The sequence below is a fragment of the Pelodiscus sinensis genome, chromosome 11 (assembly GCF_052426305.1).
Source record: "Pelodiscus sinensis isolate ZL-2025 chromosome 11, ASM5242630v1, whole genome shotgun sequence".
Lineage (NCBI taxonomy): Eukaryota > Metazoa > Chordata > Testudines > Trionychidae > Pelodiscus > Pelodiscus sinensis.
Window position 1 is genome coordinate 8,066,354 of NC_143062.1, and position 25,562 is coordinate 8,091,915.

The following is a 25,562-nucleotide window of genomic DNA, read 5'->3' on the forward strand; positions in this document are numbered from 1 at the left end:
ATAGAACAATAGAGCTGGCAGAGACCTCAGAAGGTCACCAAGTCCAGCCCCTTGCCCTAGGCAGGACCAATTCCAGCTAAATCAACCCAGCCAGGGCTTTGTCAAGCCAAGACTTAAACACCTCTAGGGATGGAGACTCCACCCCCTCTCTAGGGAACCCATTCCAGTGCTTCACCACCCTCCTAGGGAAATAATTTTTCCTAATATCCAACCTGGAACTCTCCCACCACAACTTGAGACCATTGCTCCTTGTTCTGCCATCTGTCACTTCTGAGAACAGCCTCTCTCCAGCCTCTTTGGAACCTCCCTTCAGGAAGCTGAAGGCTGCTATCAAATCCCCCCTCACTCTTCGCTTCTCCAGACTAAACAGACCCAAGTCCCTCAGCCTCTTCTCGTAGATCATATGCTCCAGCCCCTGAATCATTTTGGTTGCCCTCTGCTGGACCCTCTCCAATGCGTCCACATCCTTTTTGTAGTGGGGGCCCCAGAACTGGACACAATACTCCAGATGTGGCCTCACCAGAGCCGAATAAAAGGGAATAATCACATCTCTGGATCTGCTGCCAATGCTCCTCTTAATGCAACCTAATATGCCATTCGCCTTCTTGGCTACAAGGGCACACTGTTGACTCATATCCAGCTTCTCATCCACTGTAACCCCCAGGTCCCTTTCTGCAGAACTACTACTTAGCTGGTTGGTCCCCAGCCTGTAACTATGCTTGGGATTCTTCCGTCCCAAGTGCAGGACTCTACACTTGTCCTTGTTGAACCTCATCAGATTTCTTGTGGCCCAATCCTCCAATTTGTCTAAGTCACTCTGGACCCTATCTCTACCCTCGAGTGTATCTATCTTTCCCCCCAGCTTAGTGTCATCTGCAAACTTGCTGAGGGTGCAATCCATCCCCTCATCCAGATCATTAATAAAGATATTGAACAACACTGGTCCTAGAACGAACCTTGGGGCACTCCGCTAGAAACCGACCAACATCCTGACATCGAGCCATTGATCACTACCCGCTGGGCCTGGCCTTCTAGCCATCTTTCTATCCACCTTACCGTCCAGTTATCCAATCCACATTCCCTTAACTTGCTGGCAAGAATATTGTGGGAGACCGTATCAAAAGCCTTGCTAAAGTCAAGGTATATCACATCCACTGACTTCCCCATGTCCACCGAGCCAGTTACCTCATCAGAGAAGCTAATCAGATTGGTGAGGCACGACTTGCCCTTTGTGAATCCATGCTGACTATTCCTAATCACTCTTCCCTCTTCCAAGTGTCTCAAAATGGATTCCTTAAGGATCCCTTCCATGATTTTTCCAGGAACCGAGGTAAGACTGACCGGCCTATAGTTCCCTGGATCGTCCTTCTTCCCTTTTTTGAAGATGGGCACTACATTTGCCTTTTTCCAATCATCCGGGATTTCTCCCAATCTCCACGATTTTTCAAAGATAATGGCCAAAGGCTCCTCAATGACATTTGCCAACTCCCTCAGTACCCTCGGATGCATTAAGTCCGGACCCATGGATTTATGTATGTTTAGCTTTTCTAAATAGTTCCTAACCTGTTCTTTACCCACCACGGGCTGTCCATCTTCATCCCATCTTGCATCACTTAGCGCATTAGTCCAGGAGCTGACCTTGTCCGTGAAGACAGAGGCAAAGAAAGCATTGAGTACTTCAGCTTTCCCCACATCATCTGCCACTAGGTTACCTCCTTCATGCATTAGGGGCCGCACACCCTCTCTGATCACTACCTTCTTGTTAACATGCCTGTAGAAACCTTTCTTGTTATCATTCACATCCTTAGCTAGTCTCAATTCCATCTGCGCTTTCGCCTTCCTGATAACCCCCCAGCATTCTCGAGCTATACATTTAAACTCCTCCCTGGTCATTTGTCCAAGTTTCCACTTTTTGTAAGCTTCCTTTTTGTGCTTAAGTTCACCAAGGATTTCCCCTGTAAGCCAATCCAGTCTCCTACCACGTTTGCCTCTCTTGCTACGCGTCGGGATGGTTTCTTTCTGTGCCTTCAATAAGGCTTCTTTAAAATACTGCCAGCTGTCCTGGACTCCTTTCCCCTTTATGTTAGCATCCCAAGGGATTCTGCCCATCAGATCTCTGAGGGAGTCAAAATCTGCTTTTCTGAAGTCCAAGGTGTGTATTTTACTACTCTCTTTTCTTCCTTTGGTCAGGATCCTGAAATCTACCATCTCATGATCACTGCGTCCCAGGTTGTCACCCACCTCCACTTCCCCTATTAGTTCCTCCCTGTTTGTGAGCAGAAGGTCAAGCTGTGCACGGCCCCTGGTCGGATCCTGCAGCACTTGTACCAAGAAGTTATCCCCAACATTCTCCAAAAACTTCCTGGATTGCCTGTCTACTGCCGTATTGGTCTCCCAACAGATGTCAGGGTGATTGAAGTCCCCCACGAGAACCAGGGCCTGCGATCTGGAAGCGTCTCTCAGCCTGGCTCTGGCTCTCCTTCCAGCACCCCCTCCCGCCGGCGCTACTGCAGGGGAGGAAGGCTTTGCTGCAGGTAGCAAAGGGACGTCACTTGCATTTGGCAAATCCCGTGGCAGAGGCAGTCAGACACACACCAGCAATGCTGTCCTTTGCACCCCCCCCCCCCCCCCGCTTAATTAAAGCTCAAGAAACAAGCCCCTGGAGGGTGCCTTCCCCAGCCCTGCCTGCCTTGCTTTAATTAGCAGGGAGATTGCCTGGAGCTCCTTGTTTGTCTTTACTTTGCTTGTGCAAACACCACCTGGCAAAGCCCTTTTAGGTCGCGTTGTTCAAGGGCCCAGCTTTTCGGTCTGGTGGCCAAAGTGTGGGGGGGGGGGGGGAGGGGGAGGATCATGGTTTTGGGCTGACCTGAAACAAACCAAAAACGAGACATTTTGTCCAAAGGAAAAAAGTAGAAAGAATGTCGTTTTAGGTCTGGGGAGATAGTTTGGTTGGGGGGGTGAAATTAACGTTTCTTTTTGGCTGAGCCGGACGATCTGGCTGGAACTGCTGGGACTTGAGTACTTGGAGCCTGATTTGAAATGTCCCGAGCTAGCAGGTGCTCGTCCCTTCCCGAGAGACACCGCACCCCAGCCCGAGACAGCTCAGCCGGGGTGACAGGTCCCCCGCAATTTCCTCCTAAAGTCGCAAAACCAAACGGCCAGTCGATTTGTAGATCGCAAGGCCAGGAGGACTCACGTGGCCTGATCCAGCGCTCAACGACACCTTCCCACGGTCTCCCCAGGCCTTTGGCTAAGGCTGAAGCATTTCCCCTTATTCCCGGAGAAACCCCCTGTGTGCTGACACCAGGGAGCGCTGGCAGCCAGTCGGGCCCTGTGGAAGAGCTGGGCTCGGCCGGCGCTCTGCTCCGTGAAGAAAGCGCTGCCTGGCTCCATGCCACTGGAGGACGGGAGTCGCATGTGCAGTGTGATATTAACCTGCCAGTGCCTGAGGGGTCCCGACTGGGATTTCTTTTTCTCCATCCCTCCCACTCTAATTCTCCCCTGCTCGGAGTTTGGAGCAGGCAGTGTGGAGTGGGAAGGATGCAGTGGGGTTGGATTTAGCCCTGTGAGCCACGGCCATCCTGCTTCTGTTATCCCCCTACAATGGCACCCCTGCCGGGGAGAGCGTTGGCCCCCAACATCCCCGAAGGGGTAGCGCTGCAGCAGGAGGGGCTGCCACGGCCTGGCTCCTTAGGGAAGGCTCCTCTTTGCAAGACGGCCCAGGAGAAGAGCTGAGGGCTGAAGAGACCAGAGCCTTGGAGGAGCTGGGATTCCTCCTCCAACTCCGTCTCCAAGATAGACAGCTGCTCCCCGCCCTGGCCTGCTCCCAAGATTGGCATGGAGGGTGCGGCTTGATGGAGCAGCCCCGGAGCTGTCCCCTCCCGTGCGGAGCACAGCTCGGGGAGGGGGGCCTGGACTGCGAGTCTAGCACCAGCTGAGGTCCCCTCGGAGCTGGGCCGCACCGTCAACGTGAGCAGGGCTGCCCCCACGGCACCAGTCCAGCAGCCAAGCCTCAGCCGAGGACACAGGCCCCAGCTCTGCCCCCTGCGTGGCTGGCTCCCCCCGACCCCGGGCTCCCCGCACCAAAGGGAACCCCGCTTAGGCAGCTGCGCTAGCTCCGGTAGGGCGACCTGGCCCAGGCCCTTGGCTTAGCATCGCCCAGGGCAGGGGGGCAGGCTTTGGTCTGCGTGCCAGGCCGGCCCAGGCTGGCGCTCGCTTCCTCTCCTGCCAGCACACATGAAAGGACGCCTGCCAAACAGACCCATCCCTCCCAGCGCGTGTGGGTTTTTCTCCAGCCTTGGACGGATCCTCCCGCCTGTGAAACCCCAAGGAACCGGGAACAATTCCTCATTGTGCTGCCTGGCAGGGGAGCGGCTCGGAGTCGCCCCCCGCCCGCTGGCTGGGGTTTCTGCTCAACCCAGCCGTGCTTCGGCGTGGGATCCCTTTCCCCTCTCTCAGTCCCAGCAGGCCACGCTATTGTGTGGGGCCAGGGGCTGCAGGAAGGAACGAGATGCTATCGGCCTTGGGGAGTTCACGCAGCGAGTGAGCTCATGCTGGACCCCAGGGCCAAGCAGCCGCTGCTGGCTGCTACAGAACCGCATTCCCTCCGCCTGAGGCCTGGAGAAACTGCTCCAGGCCGGTGCGCCTGGGCTGGGGGTGGCTGCCCCGCTGCCATGGCCCATGGGCCCCGCTCTCGGACAGCCCTGCCCTCCTCTAGAGTGGGGGGGGCCTGCCAGGGAGCCGTGGGAACGTGTCCAATTCCCCACCTGTCAGCCCCGTCGCTTCTCGCGGCTCAGCCCTGCCCCGGCCGGGTCTCCGCGCCAGCCCCGAGTTTTGCCCACCTCTGATCTGCCAGCACTCAAGGGCCCCTTTACTTCCAGAAACAGCAAGAGCCCCACCCAAGCAGGGCGGGAGTACAGCGCTGGGGGGCAAGGCTAGCGGTAGAGCATCGCTGTAATACACGGACACAGAGCCAGAGCATCAGGCCCGCTGCCCGGCCCGGACCCCCCGCCTCATTCCAGCACACCAGGGCCTGCTGAAGTGTGAAGGGGGGGTGGGCCCGGGGCCTGTCTCCCACCCCGGGGTGCTAGGAGCCGTGTCTTCAGCAGTAGGAGCACCCAGTTCCCTCGCCGTCCTATCAGCTCAGCAGCGGCCCAGCTCCTAAGTCGCTGGCATTCCGATGGGCAGCCCTCGCCAAGCGGGCACCACCTCTCCCTGACGGGTCACTCTCCCTGCCCCGGCGTGGGGCACAAGGGCCAGGCCTGAGGCGAGCCCCCAGCCAGGCATAGCCCCCAGGGTTTCAGCACCGCGGGCGGGGGGCGGGCGCTAGTTCCAAGCTGGAGCCGGCCCGCCTGCTCCGTGTAGGATCCCAGCTGCGGAGCTGGGCCGGCGCCAGGAGGCGGCGATTTGGACGCCGCTTCAGAGCCACGGCGGACACCCTGGGAAATCTGTGACCGGGCGCTTTGGCGGCGGCTTTAAAGGGACTCGGGAGGCCACTGACCCGGAGCCCGTCACACGCAGCATCAGCTTGTGCAGCGCAGAGACCCAGGCAGCAGCTGGGGGAGGGCGAGGACGGGAGAGCCAAGGCAGATCCCACGGGACAAGTCAGGGGATGGGACAGGGCCAGTCCCGGCCAGCATTAGATGGTCACTGATTCTGGCCCCCGGCCCTGTCCCAGGCTCCATCTGTCCCTGCTAATGAAACCCGGCCGCAATGGGGCCGTCTGCCTATGGGCGTGGGGGGAGCTGCTCAGATTTGGAAGGCAGGCGAGTTGGGGCCCAGCGATCAGACAGTGTGGAAAGTCACCTGACAGCTACGTCCACGGGCGGGGGACCAGGCACTGCTCTCAGGAAACGAGGTGAGAAGAGAGAACAGTCCTGGGGATAAGATCTGTCCTCTTACCACCCCCGGCCCTCGCTGCAGGGAGACGGGGGTATGGCCATGCAGATTTCTGAGCCTACTAAAAACCCGTTCAGCCACCTCTATGGGACTGAACGAGAACGGCTCAGCTGTGTGTCATAGGCCCCACACTGCTAACAGAGATTCTCCCTTAGCTCCCAGACTTACCATTAAAGTACAAATGGCCACAGTGACAGCTGTTAGGTGCCTATCATACATCACTGTTCCTTTGGGAAGGGGGATTTAAAAGGCTTACCTGGGCCAAGGCTGCCTTCTCCCTCACAGCCAGCCTGTCTCTCCCGTCTCTGGGTGGGGTTATGCTAATGAGGGGGTGGCGCCTATCTATAGCCAGGAATTGAGCCCACAAGACTGTAGGACTGACCAGAGAGTTCCGATTGGTTGGTTTTCTACACCCTTGCCTTTGATTGGAAGCTTCCTGCAGCAGGGTTCTCCGGTTGTTTTGTACAGCACCTGATCCATGACTGGGATCCTACCACCATACAGGCAACAACGCTCTCCAGGGGTCAAAGACTCCACCACGCACAGCACACTGCTGGCTGCCCCCCCGCCCGGACAGGCCTGTTTATGTTACTCCTTTTCCTGCTCACTTTGATCATCATAGCGCTTGCCAAAAATAAACACCGCGGAGCTGCACCCAAGCCGGCCGACCGCTGGACTCTCTCCCCTCCCCTGCACCAGGCTACAGGGCCGCTTCTCAAAGCCCTAGCTGACGGCCAGCCAGTTACTCATAGGAAGCAGCTAGCGCCAGCAAAGATCTTTGATCCGCCCCCCTGCAGAGGCCGGAGGGAGAGGGCATGCCGGATAATACACACCACACTACCGCTACATTCCCGTCTTACAGTGCTCTGCAAAGCAGCACCTGGATACAGGCTTTCTGATCCTTCCACCCCATGCTGGTGCTTAGCCATAAGGAAGTTAGCCCAGGGCTAGGTCAGTTTCATTTTACACGTGGGGAAACTGAGACCCAGAGCAGCTCCAGGAGTGATTCCCCCAAGGCCACGCAGTGAGTCAGTGGCAGAGGGCGGACCAGGGCTAGAGTCCAGCCCGCGTAGCCCAGAAAGGCTTGCTTGGTAGATCGGAGGGGAGCCTTCAGGTTCTGTGGAACCTGCTCAGCCTGCCCTCCGCCCCGCCCCAGCGGCTCACGTTTTCCCCTGTGGTCTCGGTGCTTTCCTGCAGAGCAAAGCCACCCGGGCGCTGGCTCGCTGGGTGTAACTAGGAATCAGTCTCACCAGCGCTTGGTTCTGTCTCTGATCCGCCAGGGCAGCTGGAGGAAAGCCAGTCTTTCACACGCGGGGGGGGGGGGGGGAACCCTCAAAGTGACAGCCAGGAGCCAAGAGTATGGGGAAGGTAATCTGCCAGCACAGAATGAGCAATGGTCCATTCCGTGGCCTTCTGGGTACCATGGCAGGACAGTGGGTACCCCAAGCCAGATGAGAGTGCCCTTCCTCGTTCAGTCACCCTGGGCCGCGCGTACGCCCCTGCCAGCACCCATGCAGGAAGGGTGTAAGTGCTGGCACGAAGGGTGCACAACCTGGCCTTAGAAAACAGGGCAAGAGGGCATTTCCTCTGGGCGCGTCAGTTCTCGGTGCTGCCACAAATCCGTGTCACAGCAGGGCTGAGCTGTTTTGGGAACAGAGTTGTCTCACTTCAGGCTCTCCTGTCATTGCACTCCTGGAGAATCTCCAGTAGCACTCAGCGGTATAGGCCCTAGGACACACATTTCAGGACAAAGTCTTGCCTGTTCTCATCCCTATTACGTCTGGCCTGGCAGACGCACATAGTTGGTATTAAGGCAGCATAGGCCACTCTGATGCCGCTCCTCCCCAGCATAGGCACATGGCTGAAGTGCTCTGGCTATTCTTGGCTGGCCAACAGTCTCTCTGAAGGGGCTGTCAAGAAGGTGGAAATCAGAGCAGCCCCCAGATGGCTAACTGGCACAGGGCCAAGCAGAAAATCCGAAGGCTCTAACTGCCTACTTGGCGGTGTCCCAAAGTGGCTGGGGCAGGTTGCGTGGATTCCTAAGCGGCAGCCGAGATCTGACCCTACAATTCCCAGCTAGCAAGGGACAACCCGCGATCGGTAGGAGCCAGATTGTTACAATACTGATCACTGGGTGCCCTCTCTCGTTGAGGCTGTATCCGCAATGGGCTTGGGGGTAAGCAGCCTGATCTGGTAGGAGATTACAGAGAGCCCTGAAGGACTAATCCTAGAGGGAAGTCCCCCGATAAATCAATCAATACGTAGCAGGGATCAAACCCGCATGCCTGGGCTTTTGCTAGTCACCGGACACACCCATTGCTCTAGCACGCTTCTGGAAAACGCCGCCCACTTCAGAGCACAGCAGGACCTGCACCTAGGAAGCAAATCTTAATTCCCGACATCGCTCACCGAGACCACGTTCAGCATCTCAGCAGCCAACCCCACTCGGCAGACACAGAGGCCAGAGACTCTCCCGGCCTGCGCTGCCACAGCAACGGCTGGTTTATTTGTTCCGAAAACAGATGGATTTCATCAGCAGTCCGTGGATACCGGGTCTGCCGAGGGGCTCGCCTAGCTCTGGGGATCTGCAGGGAAAGACGGAGCCTTTCAGGTCTAGATCACTAGCTCCGTGAAGTCACTCGTTCCTGACTGTTCCGGGGCTGGGGCAATGTTGCCATGAGACCGAGCAACAGGGTTCTGTGGCCAGGCGAACATTGCCATGACACCGAGCAGGCGGAAGATTCCATGGCTGGGTGAATGTTGCCATGATACCGAGTAGCAGGGTTCCGTGGCCGGGTGAATATTACCACGACACCAAGTGGGTGGGGGATTCCATGGCTGGGTGAATGTTGCCATGATACCGAGCAGTAGGGTTCCGTGGCCGGGTGAATGTTGCCATGATGCTGAGCTGGCAGGGGATTCAATGGCTGGGTGAATGTTGCCATGACACTGAGCAGCAGGGTTCCGTGGCCAGGTGAATGTTGCCACGACGCCGAGCGGGTGGAGGATTCCACGGCTGGGTGAATGTTGCCATGATATCGAGCAGCAGGGTTCCGTGGCCACGTGAACATTGCCATGGGCTGTGTTCTGTAACCAAGGACATTCCTGACAGCCTGAGGCCACATGCAAAACCACGAGCCAGGCCCCCTTTCTAACTACTGCTCTGTGTCAGCGTCGGGGGAGATAGAGAACGTCCGACTCTACTCTGGTGACAGTTCTGTCCCTATCTGGGCCCCTCTCTCCCGCTGGCTGGCTCCACTGGTGCCACGGGGGACAGCTAGTGCAGGAGGCAGCATCTTACTGAACAGTTGATCGTGGCCCTCGCTGGGGGTCCAGGAACCAGCTGCACTCCCATTCCCCGGACACTCAACCTGGCTGCTCCGGTCCTGGGAGACGCCCCCCCATCCAACCCACCTTTTCCTTCCCTCCCATCGGTGACGCAGCCGGCTCCGGCAAACCGGTCTCTCCGTCTCCCCTGCTGCTCTGGTGAGCTGCGAGGCTCCTACGGACGGTTGTGAGCCCTCCAAGGCTGTGTCACCGCGACCGTTCTGTGTGCCCGCAGGCTGGCTGGACACAAGGCACCCGCCGGGGGAGACATGGGAGAGGGGTGCTCCGGTGGGGCAGGGGAGCTGCCCGGGCCGTCTCCGGGGCTGGACTCAAGAGCTGCCCGATGCCTCCCGGGGAGGCCGCTCCTGGCTTGGCAGGTGCCATTGTAAGGACACCCTGGACACTGTTCCTCACCGGCTGGGCTCTCCCTTAAAGGGAGGGAGTAGTTCCAGGACGGTCGCTCCTCCCCACTCGTGTCCCCCCTCCCTTGAGTCTCTACGTGGCCACGGCCTGCCTGGGCAGCCGGTTCTTCTCCTGCAGCTTGGCCCTCCCTTTCTTGCCGGCGTCCACACCGCTCAGCGCGTTTTTGCTCTTGGGGGGCTTGGCTTTGCGGCGCAGCGGGTTGCCGCACCACACCCGCTGGCAGTACTCCTCCACCCGGGGCAGGTTGGCATAGCCAATCAGGTGCATGATGTCCTTGAACCAGGCCCTGTGCCCTGGCAGCGGGCGGGGCTCCGGCACCAGGCAGGGGGGGCGAGAGAGCTCCTCCTCCCGCTCCCGCTGGAAGATGTGCTCCAGCTGCTCGCTCTCAAGCACTTCCAGCGTGATCTTGGTGACCGTCTGGGCGAAGCCGTGCTCCAGGCTCTTGCAGTAATAGGTGCCGGCGTCCGGGCGGTACAGCGTCCGGAACAGCAGCCCCTGCTCCGTCTTCAGGATCCGCTCGTCCGTCTTCACCTGCAAGAGGCACAGGGCAGTCAGCCGTGGGAACAGCTCTGACCACTAAACCACGTAATCCCAAATCCCCTTCCCGGCCACTGAGCCACACAATTTTATGTCCCCCTCCCAGCCACCAAGCCACATAATCCCAAATCCCCTTCCTGGGCATTGAGCCACGTAATCCCAAATCCCACTCTTGGACATTGAGCCACGTAATCCCAAATCCCACTCTTGGACATTGAGCCACGTAATCCCAAATCTTGCTCCCGGCCACTGAGCCACATAATCCCAAATCCCCCTCCCGGCCACCAAGACAAGTAATCCCATATCCCCCTCTCACCATGCCAGCTCTAGCCACTGAGCCACATAATCCCATATCCCACCTCCCAGCCATTGAGCCATGTAATCCCAAATCGTGCTCCCAGCCACCGGGCCACATAATCCCAAATCCCCCTCCTGGCCACTGAGCCAAAGAATCCCATAGCCACCTTGCCAGCTCCAGACACCGAGCCACATAATCCCTTCCCATGCCAGCTCGAGGCACGTAATCCCATATCGCCCTCCCAGCCACTAAGCCACATAACCCCATATCCCACCTCACGCCATGAAAGCTCCGGCCACCGAACCACATAATCCCATATCCCACTTCCCAGACAGCCCTCTGTGGGGGACCTGCGGAGAACTGTCCCCAGAACAAAGGCGGCTCCATGGGGCGACCCAGCCAAGGGAACCACCGCAGAGCGACTGTAACGTTCACTGCGGAGGCCCCCCAGGCTGCCTCGGGGCGGGGGGAGCTTGAGGTGTGGAGAGTGGTCGGCCCCACACAGACCGCGCGCTCCGGCGCCTCCCAGCCCCGCGCACGGACCGTGAGAACACGGCAGGAAGAGAACCGCTCCATCGCCCTCAGCCGCTCGCTGACCGGGATGCCAAAGGCGGGGAGCACCCGGCTTGTTGGACTGCAGGCTGCTGGCAATGGGTGTGGGGCAGGCTGATGGGGGTGGGAGGGGAGGCCGACTCACCTCATCCCTGCGCTCGTCATGGGGCCGCTGCAGGAACCAGTGCACGGTGGCCTGAGGCGACTTGGGGACGCACTCCAGGAAGGTGCTGTTGAGCTCCGTCCCGTACACCACCTTCTCCTCGGCGCTGTCGAAATCGTCCACTGGTGGAACACAGACACCCCCGTGGAGTGGGCAGCCGGGCCGCCCCCTGCCCCGCCCCGAGGGACAGCCCTGACTCCCCTCGGGGGGAAGGCCCCAGTGCCGCTGGCAGGGGGCGTCCGACTGGAATTGCTCTGTGGGGAAGGGGTGGCTAGTCCCCAGTCGGCGCCCTGCCCCCCCCCATTGCCACGTGGCACAGCGTCCCAGGGACAGCTGGCGAAGAGAACCGTGGGCTGTAACCGCAGGGCTCACGTGCGGGGCCTCCGACTGGCCTTGAGTGCGGGATGTCTCAGCCAGGCCCGGGTGCCGAAAAGCGACCCCGCCCGGCCTTGCCGTGACCCCAGAGAAGCAACGGCCTGTCCACGTGGACAGGGGAGGCCTGCCTGCCTAGCCTCCTCAAGGCCTCTGTGCCCCCGGCCGGCCGGCTGCTTGAGAGAAGATGGCCCCTCTGAGCCGGGCGGAGCGCGTGGGCCCCTTACCGGTCAGGTTCTGGTCCAGACACTGGTGCATGGGGTTCCCGGTGCGGACGTCCTGGCGGCGGAAGCGGCGCTTGCCGGACGCTTGGTACCTGGCGCAGGAGACGCCGTCCCAGGCGCAGTAGGGATCCCGGGCCAGGCAGCACTCGGCACAGGCCACGCCGTAGGTCTCACACTGGTGCAGCTTCACCTGGGCCACCCCTGCCCGAGAGCCCACGTAGAGCATTTGCTGTGGGAGAAACGGGAACAGGGCGGCAATTAGCATGGGGGGGGGTCTGCGCACAGCTCCACGAGGGTCCCATGGCAACGGGACTGAGCTGAACAGCGGCGGGAGCCAGGGGTCGAAGCCTGCCCAGGGCCACGTAACAGCGACCTGCAGCCCCGCCTAGTCTCTGCAGCCGCCAGGCAGGCGGACCGGGCAGGAAAGGCTGGTTATTGCAGACCGAGCCTGAGGTGCCATGGGAAATAGGGCGGCCAGGTGTCCGGTTGTCGCCCGCACTGTCCGTTATTCGGGTCCCGTCTGGTAAAAAAACCCAGAAAATATCGGACACGTGAAATGTCCGCTATTTCCTGTTTCCCTCAGACGGTAGCCGCCTCGCAGTGAGGAGCGTGCACCTCTCCCCCCCTTTTTTTTTTTTGCTTAACCTTGGTCTCCCTCTTTTCTTTCTTTCTTTTTGCTCAACAGCTTTGGTCTCCCGCCCTTTTTTTTTTTTCCTCTCAACTGAGTTTTTTCTCTGTGGGTTTTTTTTAGGGGGGGAGAGGAGGTGTTCGGTATTTTTTGTTAAACCATCTGGCAACCCTAATAGCAAGGCCTCGCCAAGCCGGGCACAGCAGAGCGGTGTGGGGAGGCCAAGTTTGGAAGCTGTAATGACAGGGAGGGGGGCAGTGGCATAGCTTTGGGGTGGGGGACAGGGCAGGCGGGAAGCCCCTCAGCAGAGCCGGGCATGGGGGTGGTAAGCAGCCAGGCAGCGTCATCAAAGGACACACGGATAGAAGGAAGAGCTGCCCTGCCCCTCAACTCCAGGGCTCATTTCCAAGTAGAAATAACTACTCCGGACAGGGGTGGGGGAGGAGCAGAATTTCACCTGGCAGAGAGGACGGGACAGGAGGGATGGGGAAGAGGGCAGCCCAGAGCGGAGATGAATTTCAGGAGAGTCTGTGTTAAGTTGTGGAGTGGTCTTCCAAGGCGTCTTCCGAGTTGTGAGACTGCCGGGAGCCGCCCAGGCCAGGTCTTCTGGCGTTTAAATACTGGCCTCTCCTCCCCCCGCTGTAGCTCCCTCTCCCCCCCCCCCCCAGTGTCTCTGCACAGCTCTGTGTGTCAAACCCGACTACTGGCCAGGCTGGGTTCTGCCTGTGTCCCACCGAGAAAGGGCTACTCACTCGTTTGACAGAGATTTCCAGCTCGGTGATGGGTGTGGGGACCTGGGGCAGGGAAAGACAGCATCAGCTCGGACCCAGCACAGAAACCACCCGCCCCTGTCTTCACAAAGTCCATGCCTGGCCTGTAGCCTCTTCACATTGCGAGTCCTGTCCCTGTGCTGGCAGGAGAGGCGCTCGACATCCGCATGCGCAGCTCACAAGCACACACGCTTCCCCAAACAGACGGCAATTGGCCACGTGCCGCACACACAGTCACACACACGGGGCGGTGCCAGGGAGGAAGCTGTCCTGCACACATGGGCACCTACTTTGCACGGCTCGTACATGCACGCTGCAGGCATATCACCGATTGCACCCCTCCCCCCCGTGCACAGCACACTCCGACACACCACGTGCAAAGAGGCCTGCACACGAGAAGCCGCCGACCTCACCTTAAACACCTGCAGCTCCTCCAGAATGACTTCTTCAGCTGCCGCGGCGGTTCCTTTCTGAAGGGCTAGGACCTTCAGCACGGAGCCGGCATCTGGATGGGCAGAGAACAAGGTCATTGGCACGAGTCCTTCACCATGGTACCCCAGCCATCGCTGGCGGAGGGAGACCATTCCTGCGGGAACCCGACAGGGCTTGTGCACAACCTGCAGCCCAAGCTAAGCTCTTCACCATCCAGACACACACCACCAGTCACACCATAGCCCCTTTCTCCTACTCATCTTGGCACATGTGGGGAGATGGAAGGAAGGAACAATCAGTCTCACACATACAGACTGAGAAGCGACTGTCTAGGAAGGAGCACGGCAGAAAGGGATCTGGGGGTTGTAGCAGACCACAAGCTGAACATGAGTCAGCAGTGTGATGCTGTTACAAAGAAAGCAAACGTGATTCTGGGAGGCATTAACAGGTATGTTGTGAGCAAGACACGAGAAGTCATTCTTCCGCTCTACTCTGCGCTGGTTAGGCCTCAGTTGGAGTATTGTGTCCAGTTCTGGGCACCACATTTCAAGAAAGATGTGGAGAAATTGGAGAAGATCCAGAGAAGAGCAGCAAGAATGATGAAAGGTCCAGCAAACATGACCTATGAAGGAAGGCTGAAAGAATTGGGCTTGTTTAGTTTGGAAAAGAGAAGATTGAGGGGGGACATGATAGCAGTTTTCAGGTACCTGAAAGGGTGTCACAAGGAGGAGGGAGAAAACTTGTTCATCTTGGCTTCTGAGGATAGAACAAGCAGCAATGGGCTTAAACTGCAGCAAGGGAGGTTTAGGTTGGACATTAGGAAAAAGTTCCTAACTGTCAGGGTGGTCAAACACCGGAATAAAATTGCCCAGGGAGGTTGTGGAATCCCCATCTCTGGAGATATTTAAGAGTAGGTTAGATAAATGTCTATCAGGGATGGTCTAGACAGTCCTGGGTCCTGCCATGGGGGAGGGGACTGGACTCGATGGCCTCCTGAGGCCCCTTCCAGTCCTAGTATTCTATGATTCTATGGGGAAACTGAGGAACAGAGGCCACGTGCCACCCAGTGTCACTCAGCAGGCGAGAGGCAGGGCCAAGAATAGAGCCCAGCTCCCAGCCTGTTTTGGCAGAGACTAGACCACGCTGTCCTCTGTCCTATCAGGGCAGCTGACACACCCATGGGGCTGCATGGAGGACCAGTGGGGCAGTAGCTGCTGGGTTTCCCTCCGCACAGGGCCTGGCCCAGAGAACACAGCCAGCAGCCACGGCCACTGCTCCCGCATGCACTGCTCGGTGCCACGGCGGCTAGCGGAACAGGTGGCCCTGCCATTTCTAAAGCATCCCCCAAGCCAGGCCTGCAGTGGAGAGCGTGAGGGATTGGCCCCTGGAGGACTAGCACAAACGCCTCTGCGTGTCTGCCACGGAGGGCGGGTCATCACGCCGTTGCACTCGTGGCCCGGAATGCAGCACAGCGAGCCAGCCAGCCCCCCTTACGAGGCAAGGACTGGGTGTTCCCTCCCTGCCCAGGTGCCCGGACGGTGGCAACACGGGAGCGTTGGGCCTGCCAACCGTACCCTCGTGGGAGACGCGGACACAATCCAAGAGCCAAAGCCCCTACGATGTTCCCACCACCTGTCGTTTTGGCCGTTTTGGAAGTGAGCCATGAAACGCTGCTTGTAATCAGCGACTGCTCTAAACCAGAGCCAGGGAACTGGGTGCAGGCGCGGGGTCAGTGCACGCAGACAGGGCTGGCTCGTAGCGTTCAAGGACTGCTGGGCACATGTTTGGTGAAACGGAAGTGGCGCAAACCGAGGTTAATGGACCAAAATCAGCAGGATGCCCTTTAGGCCGGGTTAGTGGACAAAACAACAGGGGCGGGATGAACTGTCTGTCACTGCTGTCCCTCCAGAGAGACATGTGTAGACACATGTTCAGCGTTCGCTCTCCCCCGCCCTTCCCACCTTGCACCATCTCCTCTTCTTCCATCTGCTCAGCCCCGACCTGCCAGCACGGCACCAAGGCCAGCGCAAGGCATGCTGCGGCCCTACGCTAGACCACGTTTAAGAGCATTAGCCAAACAATCAAAGTTTGTCTTTTATTTTTTTGTATTCAGAGACTCTCCGGAATCTCCGGCCTTAAGCAGCAGCTTACGTAGCTTGTGCATAAATCTGGCCCTGATGCAACACATCTCGACTCATCTAACGAGCTCTCTTCCTGGGTAGAAGGTTGGCTGGTGTGACAACGTGTTGGGGGTCCCCCGTCTCCTGCACCCCGAAATGGCACAAACAGACTGCACCAGCCGGTGGAATAGAGGAAGTTTATTGCCTCTCCAGGATACAGCACAGCACAGATGGAATCTGGTCACAGAGCTGGGCTAGGATGCCTCAGGCCCCCTTGAGTTGGGGGGAGACTGGGCCCCTAAACTCCAGCCCCTCTCCCTAGGCTGTCTCCTCCATGCTCACAGACAGCAACTAACTAACACTCTTCCAGCCCTGCCCCCCAGCCAGGGCAGCATTCCAGCTTCCTTTGTTCCTCTCCATGGGGGGTGTCTGGCCATACTGGTTTGCATAGTGACTCATCCTGTTTTGCTGGGTCCTGGTACCCACGGCAGCCAGTGGGGGTTACCCCAGAGCCAGCAGCATAGAAACCAGCCAGGTACCCCCACTACGTCACAGCTGGGCTTTGCTTTTGTTTCAAGGAACTTTGCTGTCACCAGTGCTGAAGGTCATCACATGATCGTGACACGCAGGCCTCAGCCTGTTAGGGAGGACAACCGAACTGCCAGCGTCCCAGAGACACGTACAACCCCGTTGTGCGTCCCTGCCTTGTTGCGTTACGTTGTGCCCAATTATTTGTTTCCTCTGCTCTCGACCTTTCATCAAATCCTGAAAGTAACTAAACAGCATCCCCCTCCCTCTGCCCTCTCCAAGGAAAAAGGAGCCAACAGAGCTGGCCCTGACCAGACTACAGGCGTTGTGTCTGAGAGTAACTTTAACTTTCTCCTTTTCATCCACGACAGGCTGTTATTTTCAGAACAACCTGATTGTTTGACTCCAAAAGCAGAGACACTGCTCGGGTCCGACTACGTTTGGTTTGCGCTCAGCCACGGTTTCGGAATCATTGCTTGTGTTCACTCCGGGCTCTTTCTTGTGTTTAATCAGAAACTTCCAGCTTGCAGGCATTTTTTGGGATGTCGGCCACGTAGCCAAGTAAAACCCAGAGCTCTGTTTAAAAACAATCCCAAACCCGCCTGCTTCTGTTTAATTTTGGACAGTGACGGTTTATAAACACCATTCATTCTTTAGGCCTTTTAGATCGATATCAACCCAGCAGGCGCCTGCCCAGGTTCAAGGAGACACCCTCCCTGAAGTGAGGAGGAGGTCGGGAACACAGAGGCAGTATCTGCAGGGAATAAGACTGAACCCCCAAAGACAGCGAGGGCCTAGGAGCAGCTGGGCCTGGCCTAAAGTTGCAAACCCTCCAAAACAGTCCTGCAGTTTCCCAACTGCTCGGAGGGGTAGCTGTGGTCTCTCCTGGTTCTGTTGTTTCCACTCCAACTCATCTGAGGAAGTGGGCTTTGCCCACGGAAGCTCATGAGTCTATATATTTTGGCTAGTCTCTAAGGGTATGTCTAGACTACAGGCTTCCGTCGACAGATACTGTTGACAAAGCTTCTGTCGACAAAGCGCGTCTAGACTACAGCCGGTTCTGTCGACAAAGCAAGCTGCTTTGTCGGCATGACAGTGTAGACACAAAGGACAGTGTAGTTGCAAAAATGCCTTCTGTCGACAGAACTGTCAACAAAAGGCGTTATTCCTCGTAGAACAAGGTTTACTGCCGTCCACAAAACTGCTGAGTTGTCGACATTATGTCGACAGAACTCAGTGGCAGTGTAGACGCAGGTATAGTTTTGTCGACAACAGTCCACTTTTGTTGACCAAACCCTGTAGTCTAGACATACCCTAAGGTGCCACTGGAGTCTCCCAGAATTGAAGATTAGCTCATGGGATGAAATATCCAAACAGAACGGGCCAGCCCAGGCCGGCCAAGCACCGAGAGAAATGGCAAGGTGAGGGCAGATGTCGGCATGGAGGCCTCTTGTTGCTGTAACCCTGTTCTCTGGGAACGCTGCTCCTATGGACCAATACATTAAACCGCGTTGGGAAGAAGTAAGTTGGAGTCCCTGCATCCATCCACTGGCTGGCCACAGCTCTTACAAGTGCCAAGGCCAGCTGGCCCTGCAGATACACCAAGGTTGGTCAGCAGGAGCGCTGCTTTTGGGGGAAGTCCATTCCGAGAAACAGGGGGGGGGAAGAGTCACAGGACTGCAGCCTGCGAGAAGTGGAGGCGTGTGAATTGTCACTGGAAAGGCAGCACTTGGGAGCGATTGGAGAGGGCCAAGGGGCTGGTCTATTCTACTAGATACAACTCCACCGAGGTTAGCAGCGCTGGCAGCCCTGGTGGGCTGAAACCACCCTACTCAACATGGTATTTGGAAAGACCTGCTGTGAGCTGCGGCAGAATTGACCCGAGGCACCTGGCCCAGAAGTGGGGAACCGGGGAGGGGGCAAAGGAAGATGTAGCAGGAAATGCCCGGCTGTGTTCTCTCTAATATTTTCTATCCTTGGACAGGTTGAATTTTCTTTTGGACGGGCTGAAATGTATTGTGCACACTGCCAATGTTGAGGTAGTGTGCGTGGGGATGTGCACCACAAAACACACACACACACACAATTTTAAGCACTCCATATGTGTGGAAGGAAATATATTAAAACAAGGGATATTTAACGAGGAGCAATGCACACACTATTAGCTATGAAATCAAATAAAAAAGAAAATTAACACTATCCTTGGAGTACATGTATCAACCTTTCCAACAGCTCGAGCTAGCATGTGCTAAGTCTGACTCATAAGAGCCAGAACTCTGCCAAATCGCAAAGATCTGGCCTTAATGCAATACAATTTTCCATGTATTAATTGGTAACAGATTTTTTTTAAATGATTACGTTTGGAGTTTTAGATCTCTGCAACACCCCAAAAAAAGAATTTTATTCTTTACCGTAAGCCATTAACACCTATGCAAACTGTGTTTGAAATGCCATCACGCAAATGTCCTAGCACACACGCTTCCCTTGCAGCCTGCTCCCCACCTCAACCCAGTCAGACCGAGAGGCCTGCAGCTAGTTGGACACCCCAAACAAACTGCTCCCTGCCTCCACCTGACCGCACAGAGCCACCCTTTCTTTCCCCCACCTACCCCATGTAATCAGCCCCTTATCTCCCCCTTCCCAGGAGGCTTGAGAGTGCTGAGTTTCTGCCTCTCTCTCCTCCTGCAGAGGGGCACTTGAAACTCCCCTCCCCTCTGAATCCTCATCAGCCAATTACTTACTCCCTTCCCATCCCCTAATTGTCTCCTTATCTCCCTTTTTACTGGCTCCTGGAGCAACTCTGTTCAAGCAGGCAGCTGGCTCTGTTCAGCTGCTTGCTCAGAGAGACGTCCCTACCCCCCGCCAATCAGCTGAGCTCCCTGCCTGTACGAAAGTGTTGAACTTCTGAGCAGAGCCCAGAAAACTGCTGTGCAAGCAAGCAGGTGCGCAGCTTACAGGGAACCTGGATGCCCAGCCCACAGGACCGTGATGTCCTGAGCACGCCAGCTCACCTGTCCCGAGGAACATGACGTCGTACTGCCCGTCCTCAGCGTCCACCCGGTCCACCACGATCTGCCGCAGCCGGTGCTGCAGGTTGGTCTTCACCAGCACGGGCCGGCGGTGGCGCGGGTACACGGGCCGATACATCAGCGGGTGAGCGCGGGCGAAGTGCAGCACCTCATCGGGGTAGTCCTTGGTGGAGCCGTACTGCCGGCGCGGCTGGTTGGTGGTTTTGCTGGGACACTGGCACGAGGCGGAAGAGACAGCGGCTCAGTCTGGCGTTCCTGCTCCGCACCCTGAGCCAGGGCGGTGGGAGAGCCAGCCTCCTCCTCCCCCGCCCCCCCACGCTTGTGAGCCACCTGCTCCGCCTGACCAAGGGCCTTGGGAACCTCTTCTCCATGATGCTGTCTGAGCTTCTACATCCTCGACCTCAGATCCATCCTGCTGAGAGCCCAGGTGGAAGGGTCATTCCTTTTTACTCCTAGGCCTGGCAGAGACCTCAGGACGCATCGAGTCCAGCTCCTGCCCAAAGCAGGACCAACCTCGACTCCATCATCCCAGCCAGGGCTTGGTCAAGCCAGGACTGAAACACCTCTAGGGATGGAGACGCCTCCCCCTCCCTGGGGAACCCAGCCCAGGGCTTCCCCACCTGCCTAGGGAAATAGCTTTTCCTAATATCCAACCTAGACCTCCCCCGCTGCAACTTGAGACCATTGCTCCTTGTTCTGCCATCCGATACTACTGAGAACAGCCTCTCTCCAGCCTCTTTGGAACCCCCCCGCAGGGAGCTGAAGGCTGCTCTCAAATCCCCCCTCACTCTTCTCTTCTGCAGACTAAATAAGCCCAAATCCCTCAGTCTCTCCACGTAAGTCATGTGCTCCAGCCCCCGATCATTTTGGTTGCCCTCCGCTGGACCCTCTCCAATGCGTCCACATCCTTTCTGTAGTGGGGGGCCCAGAACTGGACGCAACACTCCAGATGTGGCCCCACCAGAGCCAAATAAAGGGGAATAATCACACCTCTGGATCTGCTGGCAATGCTCCTCCTAATGCACCCCAATGGGCCATTCGCCTTCTTGGCTACACTGTTGACTCATCTCCAGCTTCTCATCCACCCTAATCCCCAGGCCCTTTTCTGCTGAATTGCTGCTTAGCCGGTCGGTCCCCAGCCTGTAGCAGTTCTTGGGATTCTTCCATCCCAGGTGCAGGACTCTACACTTGTCCTTGTTGAACCTCATCAGATTTCTTTTGGCTCAATCTTCTAATCTGTCTCGGTCACTCTGGCCCCTATCCCTGCCCTCCAGCGTATCTACCTCTCCCCCTAGTTTAGTGTCATCTGCTTCCCTGTGCTAACTCCTCCTCCCCATCCGATCACAGGCCAGCTCGTGGTGGGGGACAAACCCCCAGGAAGGGCTGCGTCACTGAATGGGAAAGCAGGACAGACCCTGCTCTGCCCAGGAATAGTTCATTTGCCTCCATTAAATCCCGAAGTAGGTCCCACCTCCCAAACAAACGTTGGCAATGGTTGCCAGGGGAACCACTGCTGCAAAGTCCATGGCAGGACAGAACCGCCCGCCCTCGCTGGTGCCCTGTGCAAAATGGCAGCCCACCTCCCCCCCGATGGGGAGACTACCAGAGGCGAGGCCAGACGAGATTAATAACGGACCTCAGCTCTCTGAAAAGAGGTCTCCTCCAGCCATTTTCAAACCAAGGGGGCGAGCGGCTTACCACGCCTGGCCTGGGGTAGGGCACCTTGCCCTCGTACGCTGCCCACTGGTGATCCGGGCCATCCTTATGGGCAAAGGGCCCGTTGAAAACTTCCCAGATGTCTGCCATGCGGTACACACAGACGGCAAAGCCTTGGAAGACGTTGCTGAAACGAGAGGGGTTGGTCCCAGGTGAGGATCGTTGGTAGCCACAGACACATCGCACTAGCAAGCCCCACCACATAACAGTGCTGGGTGGGGGGGGAGGCAATCAAGGGAGGGGTGTTGTCAAGGCTGTTCCCCACTCTGGCACAATACAGGCAGAAGTAGGGACCAGCAAAACCACCCCTAAACCTGGTCTCTACAGGCTTTGGTACCAAAACCTCCCCCCCCCCCCAAAAGCCTAATACCCAGATTTTGGGAAATCCGCTGCCACCACCCAAGTAATTTCCCCGGAAACCAGGGAAGAGACCACTTGGGAAACCTGCTCCCTCAGGTAAAACTCTCCCTCTGCCCCCAACCTCCATTTTGCTTGGAGTTGGGAAAAACCAGAGGGGATTCACCGACAACAATGGACTCTGCCCCTTGCAGTTAGGCGCTGAGTCCAAGGACACACCAATCAACCAATACCGGTTAATTAGAAAAAGAAACAAACTTTTATTATCAAAACAAAACTACCGTTGCAAGCATAATAAAGTGGCTAAATGGAAAGGGCCACCAATTGATTTAAATACTCAGGGGAAAAGTCCCTGGGCTAGAAAGCTTTCATTACAAAAGAGAGAAACCCAATCACCAGCTCAGACATTAATTCCAAATTCCCAAACCAGAAGACAACAAAATCCTGATGGACTATCTAAACTTACACATGAAAAGAGGTCTTTTCTTGGAAGAAACCTCTCTGACTTCAGACAAAGGAGGGAAAGATAAAAACTCCTTTGTCCCAGTTTGAAATCCCTACCTGCATTGCTGTTGGCTGACCAGATACCTGGCTAGGGACAGGAGACATAGTTAACCCCTTAGTCCCCAGGTGCTGGTCAGCACTCCTGATCATGACCGGTGTCCTAAGAAGGAATAAAATGACTAAATCTGACACGAAATCCACGATCCAGAGCCTGACCAACAAGATGGGACCCGGACTTCCCAATCAGGTGAGTTGTCTCATCTGATGAAGTGGTTTTACCCACGACAGCTCATGATCCTCTATATGTTGATTAGTCTCTACGGTGCCAGAGGACAACTCGTTGTTTCTAAAGTTACAGACTAACACGGCACCCCCTCGGAGACATATTAGAAACAATAAATGCCATGAATGTTACAGGTTAAACTATGGGAACCGTAGCTATTTAAAACAGCTGGGAATGGTCAATTCCCGTAGCTAGCTAAAGAAACCAGGTGCCTTTCTGCAAACCCAAACTGCAGTGTGGGAACCTTGGCTTTCCAGTAATCGTAACTGCATCTCTGGTGGCCACAGGATTGCCACTTTCGGGTGGCAAAAAGCCGGCTGTAAAAGCCTAAGCAGGTTTGCTTTGAGACATGTTCGTGCTCCAAATTAAACCAGTCGCAGCCTAGATGCTTTGCTGTACACGGCTCTTCTGGCTGCCCGATGCTGGCCTCTTTGATTCTCAGATCAGGGACTCCAAACACCCTTTGATATCTCATGTGGGTCAGTAGCCAGGACAAAGATTGCTGTGGGAACTTCAGGGGCTATGGCTTTTATGCCCGCTTGCTTCACCAACTCCAGCTCAGTGCCTGTGCATCATTCAGCAACCTTATGCAGCACAGCTCCTCTACCGTTTCCCACGTATTAAACAATCTGTTCCCACTGGGATCATCTGCATTTTGGAGCGGGGACTTTCTTCAACTGCTCAGTTCAGCACTGTGACGTAGTGGGGGTACCTGGCTGGTTTCTATGCTGCTGGCTCTGGGGTAACCCCCACTGCTGCCGTGGGTACCACGACCCAGCAAAACAGGATGAGTCACTATGCAAAGGGATCTCTCAACAGGTATGGCCAGACACCCCCCATGGAGAGGGACAAAGGAAGGGGGAAGGCTGCCCTGGCTGGGGGGCAGGGCTGGAAGAGTGTTGGTGAGTTGCTGTCTGTGAGCATGGAGGAGACAGCCTAGGGAAAGGGGCTGGAGTTTAGGGACCCAGTCTCCCCTCATCTCAAGGGGGCCTGAGGCATCCTAGCCCAGCTCTGTGACCAGATTACATCTGTGCTGTCCTGTATCCTGGAGAGGCACTAAACTTCCTCTATTCCACCGGCTGGTGCAGTCTGTTTGTGCCATTTCGGGGTGCAGGAGACGGGGGACCCCCAACGCGCCGTCTCAAGCACCCAGCCCGGTGGGCAGGGACCCTCCCCGTACTACCAAAGTGTAAATACCAAACCACACTAATACTGAGCGCCAGGGAAAGCAGGGGTGGGAACCGAATGAAGGGTGGCGTTGGAACGGCTGCTGTTCGTTTTGGGGTGGCAGGAGAAGACCCGTTGCTGGTTACAGAAATGGAGAGGGGCTGGGCGCTGTTACCTGATGGTGCTGAAGAGGGCGTAGATCTCCGGGCTCTTCCCATCCTTAGTCCTCAGTAAGAAGACGTCCTCTACGAAAGAGAAGGCAGGTCACCCCATGCATCCAGCGACCCCCTTCCACAGCCATCTCCTCTGAGCACCTCAGCATCACACTGGCTTGTCAAGAGGCGCAGCCCACGGGACACAACTACCCCCACCAGCGCCAAGCCACGCCTGGCCCCTGGCCCTGCCGCCTGGACGGGTGGGACGCAGTGAGGTGATGTGCCCGGCACCACTCCCCCATGAGGCTCCCAAAGGCCGGGCTGGAGAATGTCTCTGGTCTCCAGAAGCAATCAGCTGGGTCCCGAGCAGCTCATCCCCATTCAGCACGTCAGCGCACACCCGACGTCTCGCACACCCGGCACCTCCGGGGCTTCCCCATTTCACCCACCCTGTCACGTGGCCAGCTGAGGAGCCCATGGCCCCAACCCAGATCCCCACCTCCAGGCAGAGGGCCCTCTTACCCAGCTCATCGAAGTAGGTGTCTATCCCATCAGGCCCTGGGACGGAGCACACCAGCCGGGCTTTGTTGAAGGTGCTCCACTTGTTCACCAGCACCCGCTGGCCCCCCGCGTCGTTCTGGAAGGAGAAGGGATGTCACAGCACACAGGTGAGAACAGGTTTAGTTTGGAGGCCACGAGCGAAGAAGGTTTGAGCCACATGAGCAGCCACGGAGCTAGCTCCTCCAGAGGGGGCAAGGTCATGGCAGCTTGACGGGGGACGGTGGGAGATGGAGGATACTGCATGACCGTCAACTCAGCTGGATTACTGCACACTTGGCCAGGAAATCACTGCTCCAGCACAGCTAGGGACCTGCCCAGACCAGTTCAGTGTCTGCTCAGGCCCACGGAGACCACCACTGCCCCAGGGAAATGAGGCTATGTCGGCACTGTCACGTTGCTGAATTGGAGGGAAGCAGCCAAATCGCTGCTGCACCCCTAGGTGGGGGTGTTGGCCCCAGAAATTAGTGTGGGGGGAGCCATGTGGGGTATTGAATGGGAGATTATTGTTTGTTGATCTTATGTACGCTATTTGTGTGAGTGTATAATGTCTGTGTGTGTAGGTAGGAATCTGTAATCTGTGTGGAAGCTGAATATTTCTGTGAATGTGGTTAAGCATGGCTATGGACAGGCTGAGTAGCAAAGCCCAGTGGAACAATGACTCTCAATAGGCTATGGACACACCCAAAGAATGGGATTTGTCACCTGAGGGCAGCCAGCAGGAAACATAGAGAGAGGCTGAGGACCAGGTGACCTGCTACATACTAGAAGAGGCCAGGAAGGAGTATAAAGAGGCCATGTGGTCGATGCCATTTTGTTCTCAGCTCAGCTCTTCATCCCAGAGGCAGCACTGCAGGGATTGAAGAGCCCGGAAGACCTGTGAACCCATCCTGATCGTAGGATGTGCAACAAGAACTTTTAAACCAGCAGCTGCAACATCTCTGCTAGAGCCTGCATCGAGGACTGGGAGATTCGGTGCATGTAACGTACTGTACTTTAATAACCTTACTCTCAGGCTTTTCTTTCTTGTAATAATAAACCTTTAGATATAGATTCTAAAGGATTGGCCCAGCGTGATTTGTGGGTAAGGTCCAGAGGGTAAATTGACCAGGGATCTGTGGCTGGTTTCTTGGAACCGGACAGGACTTGTTCGGGGTAGGTGGGATTGGGTGTTAGGACCCCCCACCTGTGTAGGAGGCCCGGGGCCATCTGAGGCACGGATATTGCTGGGGTGTCGGAGGGGTTTTGCTCGGGAGGCTTCAGGCAGGCAGCTGAAGCGCTCTGTGAGACTGGTTTGTGGCCTGTTTGGAGAGGTCGCCAGTCAGGGGGACTGTAAGGAGCCCCGGATTTGAGCAATTTGCCCTGAGCGGACGCCCTCAGTTGTGCCCAGACACGGCCTGGTCCGTCACAGGCACGCTCACGGCTCCCCAGCTGAGATCCACGGAGACCACGCTGGCATGCTCACAGTTCCCCAGTTGAGATCCACAGAGACCACGCCGGCACGCTCGCGGCTCCCCAGCT

General features: G+C 56.8%; 1 protein-coding gene across 2 annotated transcripts in view; it reads right to left on the bottom strand.

The window, feature by feature from the left end:
- Positions 1 to 8,374: 8,374 nt before the first annotated feature.
- Positions 8,375 to 25,562, bottom strand: part of SEMA3G (semaphorin 3G) — a 96,192-nt gene continuing 79,004 nt past the window's right edge. For both annotated transcript variants that reach the window (XM_075939490.2, XM_075939491.2), the window contains exons 8-16: positions 24,006 to 24,120; positions 23,504 to 23,573; positions 21,000 to 21,144; positions 19,284 to 19,515; positions 13,606 to 13,697; positions 13,175 to 13,216; positions 11,798 to 12,023; positions 11,181 to 11,320; positions 8,375 to 10,179 (exon numbers count right to left, since the gene is read on the bottom strand). In XM_075939490.2, the coding sequence (XP_075795605.2) occupies positions 9,721 to 10,179; positions 11,181 to 11,320; positions 11,798 to 12,023; positions 13,175 to 13,216; positions 13,606 to 13,697; positions 19,284 to 19,515; positions 21,000 to 21,144; positions 23,504 to 23,573; positions 24,006 to 24,120 (1,521 nt within the window). In that variant the 3' untranslated portion in view covers positions 8,375 to 9,720. The remainder of the gene's footprint in view (positions 10,180 to 11,180; positions 11,321 to 11,797; positions 12,024 to 13,174; positions 13,217 to 13,605; positions 13,698 to 19,283; positions 19,516 to 20,999; positions 21,145 to 23,503; positions 23,574 to 24,005; positions 24,121 to 25,562) is intronic.